The sequence below is a fragment of the Gavialis gangeticus genome, unplaced genomic scaffold (assembly GCF_001723915.1).
Source record: "Gavialis gangeticus isolate Ggan-Ray unplaced genomic scaffold, GavGan_comp1, whole genome shotgun sequence".
NCBI classification, from domain to species: Eukaryota; Metazoa; Chordata; order Crocodylia; family Gavialidae; genus Gavialis; species Gavialis gangeticus.
The window spans coordinates 77,467,972-77,477,510 of NW_017729025.1; the positions used below are offsets into that span (position 1 = coordinate 77,467,972).

Sequence of the window (9,539 nt, forward strand, 5' to 3'; positions counted from 1 at the left end):
TGGGGGGGGGGCTAGGTACTAGGGGTGAAAGGCTGAAGACATGCATCCAGCTCCAAACTGGAGCTTGATTCCCCCAACCCCCCAGACCCAAAAGAGAATGTCTGTTGAGTCAGGGGGTTCACTGTAACTCATGGCACTTCCTGTTAAGCACCATAAGTTACAGTGGGGAGCTGCAAGGGACTGGGCACTGAACAGAAGTTCTTTCCATCTGACGGGCTTCTGAGCAATATTTTGTCAGGTTACAGGAGAACTGTTCTGTGTTGTTGTATGTGTGTTTACTAAGGGCTAAAAGTGTATATAAAGAACACTGCAGATACATGAAGTGGAGAAATTTCTAAATGTAGAAGAGAAATTTTGACAACCACAGCCCATATGAAACAATATGTACTTTTCAAGGAACATACATTTATAAGATGAAAGATGTTTCACTTTGAAAACATCCTATATAAAATTATTATGCTATTTATATAGGAATGAACACCATTATTAAAAATGTGATTTTTAAGCCTGTTCACCTCCATTGTTGCAGCAGACTTCCAAAATTGAATGAGAAAGAAGCCATACTTTTATTTTTTTTTTTAGGTTTGGCTGAGTTATAAGGTAACCGTTTCCCATTTCTGGTTTATTGTCTTACTGCTCAACTTTGGCAGTAGGTTGATATCTTTTCATTGCCACATGCTGGGGTGCCCTGGAAGCTGGGACAGCCTAGCTCTTCAGAACTCTGACCATTCCCCAACCACCAAACTTCCTTTCTAAGAACACTCTTTTGGGCACGAACCCCACACCTCCTGAGGATTGAGAGGCCAGGTTCTCCCAGATTATCCATTGGCTCCACTCAATGATTTGGTGGCTAACTATCCTCTCTGAAATCACTGTACGAGGTAGATTCCCTTCCCACCAACAACCAAAACAGAATTTGCTATTCAAGTACAGAGCAACTAGTTCTTTTCTTTTTTTCTCTCAGACCCAAAGATGGTTCCTTTAAGTATGTTCCTAATTTTGCAAAGAACTTCCACAGAAAGACTTTTCACAGAATTATTTCTGATGTGGCAGAAAGGCACATGATAAGCCAGGTTTTATATAAGAAATTGAATGAGAATTTCATACAAGAAATTCTGTGCTTTTGCAGCCCGTGTCTTTCTCCAAAAAATACTTTTGAAATATTGATTGCTTTCAAGATGATTTTTTAAAAATGTAGCTGATAAGCAGGTTGTTGAAAAAATAGAAGATGCAGAACTTGTCATAAAGTTGTAATATATTTTATATAAAGCCATTACTCAGGGACCTTTTGAGCTATTTCACATAGTTTAAAACTTAACTCTGATTTTGAAAATAGCATTGAAAATAGTCTTGTTTGGCCTTTTGGATTAAAATAACATAACATAATGGAGTTTCCCATAATTAGCTCATCTCTCACCCCTTTTGAGATAAGTAATTGGTATTTCAGCCAGATGTCTGGACAGAGTGCAAGATAATTGTTATTCTAATGTTGAACCTATTTCATTTTTTCAATTATTTCAAGTGGAGAGAAGGACCTATATCTGTATGATAAACCTCTGCTCCAGAAAGCCTATTGACTAAAATGAGGAAAATATCACACTTTAGACCTATCTATTGGGCAATATTATACAATCTAAAAATATTTTTCTACATTAAAAATAAGGGCGGAAATTGTCATATAAAATTAAGAGATTTATAATTCTTTCCCTGTAATTGCCACAACAATGCCAAAGTTACAGAAGACAATAAGGAACTTAAATCTATTTTATCTTTAGTTCATTTTATTCAACAGTGCCCTGATTTTCACATAAGATTAAAAAAATACAAATATTCTTATAGAAAAAATTGATCTGATTTGTCTATTTAATCTATCCATCAATACCAGTAGTTAACATTTTTTCTATCTTTAGTCAGTTTCTAAAAATGTCTAAGATACAATTTGGTAGTGCAGATGTGATGTTGTAGCTGTGATGGTCCAGAAATTATGCAAGAGGAAAGGATTTTTAGGGTGATATCTTTTATTGGATCAACTGTGTATTTGGGATATATTTAGATAGGCTTTTAAATGCAATACATTCTTCATCAGGTCTAGCATTTGAAAGCTTGTCTAACTATACAGCCAATCTAATAAAAGATAACCTTGCCTCTTGCATAAAGTATTTTCAGTGTTTTCTCATTCTGATTCATGATGAAAACATACAATTGTTTTTTTATTAAAATACTTAATTTTGAAATATAATGCTTTGATTTTCTACTCCTTTGGAAAGCACTTCTTAATTAACAGACAAAATGTGTAGTCATTATGAAGCCTTCCCTTAAAGGTGAGAAATGCATGTATTTAATGTATGTCCTAATGCTCAAAATGCATTTCTTAAAATGCAGCATTACCATCTTAGTAAATATTGGACTTTGACAGTGTTCATTTTGCAGGGTGCCATACATTTTGCACAATCATGATCTTATATTTTTTCTATAATATAAAACTGTTTCTTGAAGTGACCTACTGGGCTGTTTCAGTGTGCGACTGCAGACATCAGTAGTTTTACACACTTTTCAGCTTTGGAGCTTTAGGTTTACTCACAGCATATCAGTTACACAAGTTACACATATTATATGCAAAAAAAATACCTGCATGTGTGTTACATGAACTACCCAGTGGTGTGATATAAAGATTTCATGATGCTGATTTACAATGTCTATAGATATTTTAAGTTTGTTATACAGGACATACCAAACTGAAAAAAAATAAAAACATCCCTCTAGCCATAAGCTTTTCAATTTAGCTTACAAAATGTATTGTTAGGATCTTTTAGAATATTCTTAAAAATAAATTGTTACTTTTCTACACTCATTTTCTCTAAAGAACTGTGAATCAAACCATATAAATGAAAAGAAGGGAAAGTTTCAAACATTCCAACATCTGCAACTGTTTTTGCCTATAAAACACAATTTAGCAGTTTTAAGGTGCTAGCCTTTAAAGACCACAATAGTTATGTAACACAATGCATATATCTACACGTTGTCCTACAGTGACGTAGCAATGCAGTACATTGCCGTATGGCACACTATGGTGACGTAGCAATCACAAGGGTCCAGACATGATTGCCAGCTATATTGCCATAGCAACATGCTCTCCAATTCTAGTGCACCGCTATGGCAACTAACCACGTACTGTGCACATGGTGCAGTAACCACCTGTACTTCCAGAAGGAAGTACTACAGTACAGCGCCGTAGCAATGTCGCCATACAGCAACATGTAAACATTCCCAATATGATGAATTTCATGCTCACCAGGAGTTATAATAGCTTACCTTCCTTTGTAATTTAAATCAGTACCCTTACCAGACCATCCAGGTCTTTTGAAAGAGGGACCCCACCAGCTTTCCACTGGCTTCCTAGAATTGCAATAAAAAATAAATATAAGGTATGTCATCTCCATGCTGTACTTTTCAGCTTCACTGAAATCATTCTTACCACAAGACAATCAGTAAAGTATATAAAACAGAAATAACTTTTATTACATAGGAAAGGTAGATCATACTATTAGATTCAGAGATAAACATGCAAAAATCATACAAAAATCTCACCCTGATTTTTGACTTGATCCAACTTCTCACTAAGCACAGTCAGTGTTTTGAGTGCTCAGCCCTCCTATTACCTCTTCCAGATTGATACCACTTTTTATTAGCTGGGGACTAGAATCTTCCCCTAGGCATCAGGACTTCCCAGGCAACTTTAATTTCCAAAAATTTTCCCGTAAATACCTTATTCTTTTCTCCCTATCTTTCTTTCTCTATTTAGTTCCGCTCTCAACAAACATGTATAAATTAGGCAGATGATGTCCTTTCCCTAGGCAAGTTAGGTGTCCTATTCATTCTTATATCCAAGGAAGGAAGCAACATTTCTATAAATCCTTAATCAGATTTCTCTCAGGGCCTTGTGACACCTTATGCTGTGAGCTGCACAGATGTTGATGGCTGTTAGTGCTAGCTTCAGCTCGGAGAAGTCACAGGCCACCAGGGGCCTGGAAGACTAAAAGCTAAGAATCCCCCCCTCCCACTCCAAGCCTCACCCCTGTTCCCTGGGCTCCCCCCAGCCCCTGGGGCATTACTTACTTGTGGCTGCCCACACTGTCTGTCCTGAGGGACAGTCAGGGAAGGGTTAAATTGCCTGCCCAGCTGCTGCTGTTGATGGCTGCTGCTCTTCCAGTTCACAGAGCAGCAATGGGGGGAGGGGAAGTGGGGCAGGCAATTTAACCCTTCCCTGCCTGCTCCCTGGGGCAACCACAAGTAAGCAAGGGATGTTGGGGACAGTGAACGGCGATCTGGGGTGCTGGGGGGGCAGTAGGCCTGATCCAGGGCAGAGGAGAAGGGGGTGTGGGTGAGGTATTTATACTAAAGTGTAGCCGCAAGTGGCCACGCCTTAGTATAACAACAGCTACATAGCTCGGATCAGAGAGAATCCTGCCCTGCAGTAGCCTAATTTTGGGCTGCATAATGAGTGATTAAAACTGGTTTCAAATGTTAATGTGAAGACAGTCTAGAGGTTAAGAGCTCCAGGAGCTGCCCAAAATTACCATTTAACAAGGCCCTCAGCCGTTCTTGATTCTGTTCCAAAGGAATAGAAATAAGAATTGCCGCATGCGATTTCCTTTTGAAATGTGCTTAGTCATTGTCTGAGTAGACTTGACACATTTCCTTTTGAAATGCATTTCAGCTATTGTTTGATATTCATTCCTATTCCAGATGCACATTCCAAAAACCAGCTTCTTCCCTGTCTAGCAACTGATCATCCTTTAATTAAGTCAGATTACAAAAGTACAGAGATACATTCAGACCAAATAGCATGTTTCATACAAACATAAAATGGACAAACTTGACATAGTTACAATTACAGTAGTTACATAGTTAGAATAGTATCTTGAAGGTAGAGCATAGGCATAGAGTGCTGTAAAGATGCTGGGCAATGCTGCAATCCCTAGAGCAGGCCAGGAAGTTGTCACTGCTTAGATCAGCTTGCGGAGCACTCTAAATTACATCAGGGGCTGCTTCAGCTCTCAAAGCAGCTCAGCATTGCAAGATAAGAGAAGGTCACCTTAAAACTGCTTAAGCCAATCCTCCCACCAATTTAAAATTGCAACATAATTTCCAATTCCTCCTTTTTTTTCCATAATAACAATGAGAAAAAGACAGAATTCAATTTTATTTTAACTGGTTTAGGTTTTAAAGCCCTCACTGAGGATGAAACTACTGCCAAGGGTTTCTTTCATATTGGTGTGGCAGGTTCAGATCCCAGGAGCAGCCACAACGCCCCCTGGTGGCCACACAATTCCTGCACCGGCTCTAACTCTAGGGGACTTCATCTCCTTTACTCACCCATGGGTCCTTTGTTCTATCTGCATGTAATTGGCCCCTGCCATACCTGCAGGTTGTTTCTCAAGCAGCCTCTTCCCCTTAAAGTCACAGATGTGCCAAGTTCCCTGTCACAATTCGCTCATAATAAATTGCCCTTTAACACATCTGAAATAGATATAAAACGAAGTCTGATCTTATGATCATGTTTTTTTCTTGTTTGTATCATACACCTGTGATTCTGAAAACAAGTTTATCTTTAATCATGAATAGTCAGTCTCTCTTTGATAGGACCACTCATCCTGAACATTAACTATATGTGTTGGTGTTTGTAAGGCTGGGGTGATACAGTGTAGAGTATGTTACAGACCTCACTCATTATATTTGGTTGGTGATTGGTACTTGAATGTCTTTTTTTTTACATTTATATGATTCTAATGCCCAAGCTATTTCACAGTGATTTTTCTTGACATAAACTATCAAGTGACTCTTGATGCCTTTTAACTGTGATAAATCTTTTTTCAGGTTGAACCAAACACAAAACTGTTCCCAGCAGCTTTTATACAACCTACAAGCACAAACTTGGTTCAGTTTGAACTTTGTAAATTAAAGGTATTTTTAACTCTTTTCTAAAAAATAAATCAATAAAATTATCATTCTAAATCTGGTAATAGTCACAGACGAGCCAGTTGATCTCTAGGTTTCAGTGTCAGAGTGCAGTAGTGAGACCTGTATTGCTAAACATGATTATTTCTGAAAAGCCCACACATTTATTATAATATCAAAACTAAGGTACTGTCATCAAAATATAATGAAGTTTGGGATTCACTTGATTTTTTTTTCTGAGCTGGTTTGCTGATATGCTGTTTTCTAAATTTTAAGAGGTATCTCCTAGGTCCCTGGCACATATTCATTTATGACATGATGGGATCTTAACCCTGGTCCCAACAATCATGCCTCCTGCCATGCCAAACCTTTTTGTCACGACACGTGATTTTGGGATTGGGGATCAGCTCCCAATAGTACCATTACTACAGCTCCCAGTAGCACCACTACTACCCTTTGCCAGTGCAAGAGGAGCCTGGGTTCATTGTCCCAGGCCTCCAGTGTACCAGCAAGTTGAAAGCTGAACCAGAGCTCTCCTGGGGATGAACCAGAGTAATCCAGTATGAATCAGAGCTAGGACAATCCAGCGTGAACCAGAGATAGGGCTAGGACAATCAATACCAGGATCATGTGGGAATCTGAACCTGGCTCTGGTGTGGTCCCGGGGCTGGCACTGACAATCAGCTGCTGTTGGTCCCAGCCTTGGGACTGCATTGGAGTCTTGAATCAGCTCTGTTGGGCTCCTGAGGTTGGAACTGACAAATAGCTGCTTGTTGGTCCCAGCCCTGAGACTGCACTGGGATCCTGAACTGGCTCCAGTACCATCAGCTGATTGTCCATCCCAGCTAGAACTTCACTGGAGTCTGGAACAAGCTCTTGTTTGTCACTATTTTTGTGGAAATTAGCCACAATAATATTACAGGGGTGTAGGTTGTAGCCATGTTGGTCTAAGGACATAGGCAGACAAGGTTCTTTGCGTGAATTTGATATCTTTTACTAGACCAACTTAAATAGTTGTTTTCCAACTATTTAAGTTGGTCTAATAAAAGATATCAGATTCACGCAAAGAACCTTGTCTACAATAATATTACACATTTTTGTGAAATACCTATGTGGCCGATTTTGCGTTTTGTCATGTCATTAATTCCTTGAATATGTGGCAGGGTTACTGATTTACGGTGCAATTAATAGGTTAATTGCATCTTAAATATTACATCTCCCAGGGGCCCCAGTGATAAATTAAACAAAAGCCACATATCTAAGTATTTTTTCTTTAGAAACTGATGCATATTTAAGTATTTATGCCATCAGATACTATTCATTCTTTTAAAAATGTTTGGCTTTATCTATTTTTTTATTATAGAACACCATGCCTTTATCAGCAGCAATCTTTAAAAGTGAAGAAAAGAATCCTGTTCCTCAGTGTCCTCCTCGCCTTGATGTGCAAACAATTACACCTGTTTTATGGAGCAGAATGCCCAACAGCTTCTTAAAGGTAGAGACTGAGCGTGTAAGTGAACGCCATGGTTGGGTAGTGCAGTGTCTGGAGCCACTGCAAATGATGGCACTTCATATTCCTGAGGAAACCAGGTATGTTTTCAGAGAACCATGATGGCTTTCTTAGGAAAGAAACGTATATACATAGTTGGTTCCTGTCCTTGTATTAGAGTGCCTTGGAGTACATGGAGGCTGTGGAGGAATTATGTGGAGAAATGTTTTGTTTTTCTGATTTCATCTACTGTATCTTCTGTTCATCTACTGTATTATAAATACCATATGGCATTGGTGACACGCAGGGGGTGCATACAGGTGCATGTGCACCCCCTAAGCATGGTGGTGCACCCCCTGTGAAAAGGCACCACCAACACTACCAGCAGCACCTGCAGGAGGTGGCTGCTCACCACCTCCCCCCTTACTGTGCCACAGCTGCCTACAGGAGCTCCCCGCTCACTGCCACCACACTCCCCCCACCGATAGTGCTGCTGCCACTTGCGGAAGCTCACCATGCCCACCCCCCACCCAGCCACCAAGGACATGCGGTGTTCATGCTGTGTGGTTCTACAGGAAATCTAAATAGCTATTACAAACCAAATAATTTACAGACTTGGGGAGATTACCTTTAATTATAATATGGAATTAGACCTGTTGAAAAACACAACTGATTCTTCACCCAGTTCGAGATACAAAAATAAAGAATATAAAAATACTGTAACTCTAATTATGCACTGTTTTAAAAGCATTTTATATGTTCTTAATTTTGCACTGATATATTATTAATTGAAATCATGTTAGAAAAATGAGAGCCTTTTAAAGTATATTAAAGCTTGGATTTTTATCTTTAGAGGTACCATAAAGTAGATGCAATTTTTATCTGACATCAGAATATGCATAAATTGATCAAATTAAAAAAGCTATTCAATAGAAAAACTGAAAGAGCATAAGGAAAAGTGCCATTGCAAGAATATAGATTTTAACCATATGTGCTTAGTAGCCTGATTTAATTATTGTATTTTTAACTGGCATGTCCATTTCAATGAAAGTGGTTCAAGAAAAAGAAAAACTTCATGTCATATGAAAATAGGACAGTAGTCTTCAGTACAGTTCCAGTACCTTCCTGTCTTAAAATATGGCATTTCTGGGTTTTGTGTCTGTAAAATAAAATCCTAGGGGACTGGGGAGGAGTTTTTGCTTGTTTTAAATATTACTATAATTGGTAATACTATTAATAAAATGTCTCTAGATACCAATTAAATTGTTTGTAATATCTCTTTTCTTTCAGTATTTTCCTCTCCTTATTGGGGACTGATAGTTATTACAAATTCTAGTAAATCATGCCTGCTGGTTTGCTGATGTGGATATAGGAATTACTGGGCACATCTACACGAGACTTTTACTGCAGAGTAGACTAATTAACTCTCCAGTAAATAGCAGACAGTCTACAAGTGTAGCTCTATTAATCCTAAGGAAACTAATTAACTCCACAACCGGGTAGTACTTGTAAATACAAGTGCTATCCTGGTGTGCAGTTTTTTACTCTCCAGCACTACACATGTAGACACTGATGTGCCTAGCTGGGGTATGAGGGTGCTTAAGTGCAGGAGGCTATCTGCTGGCTAGCCACATACTGGAGTGCCCTCGTGACCTCTGCAACATGTTGAGCTAGGCTGGAGTAGCCATGGGTGGGCAGGCTGACTCCCTGGGCCCCCTACCACTCAGGGCTGCTCTGACCTAGTTCAATGTACTGTGATCCCCAGGAGCATGTATAAGTGTGGTGCCTGAGAGTAATGAGCGCCAGTGAGACAAGCACTGGAGTTTATTGCTTTGCCTTAATAGCACATGTAGACATGCCTACTGAGTAAGGAAAATACTTGTGCTCTAAAACAGAACCAATTCAGACTTCCCAAATCCTTTAATTCATTACACAGTCATTCCTCTCCCTTCCACAATTTGTGTTTGGATATATTTAATATACCAGAATTAATTTATGAAGCTCACTGTGTTTTCATTTCTTTATGTTGCATAACAGGTGTGTTGACATCTTGGAGTTATGTGAACAAGAAGATCTGATGCTGTTCCACTAC

At 39.0% G+C, this 9,539-nt stretch overlaps 1 protein-coding gene across 1 annotated transcript in view; it reads left to right on the top strand.

Annotated features, from left to right (window-relative positions):
* Window positions 1-9,539, top strand: part of RYR3 (ryanodine receptor 3) — a 666,405-nt gene that overhangs the window by 336,713 nt on the left and 320,153 nt on the right. The window contains exons 33-34 of the mRNA XM_019518966.1: window positions 5,878-5,964; window positions 7,322-7,548. Of these exons, the coding sequence (XP_019374511.1) occupies window positions 5,878-5,964; window positions 7,322-7,548 (314 nt within the window). The remainder of the gene's footprint in view (window positions 1-5,877; window positions 5,965-7,321; window positions 7,549-9,539) is intronic.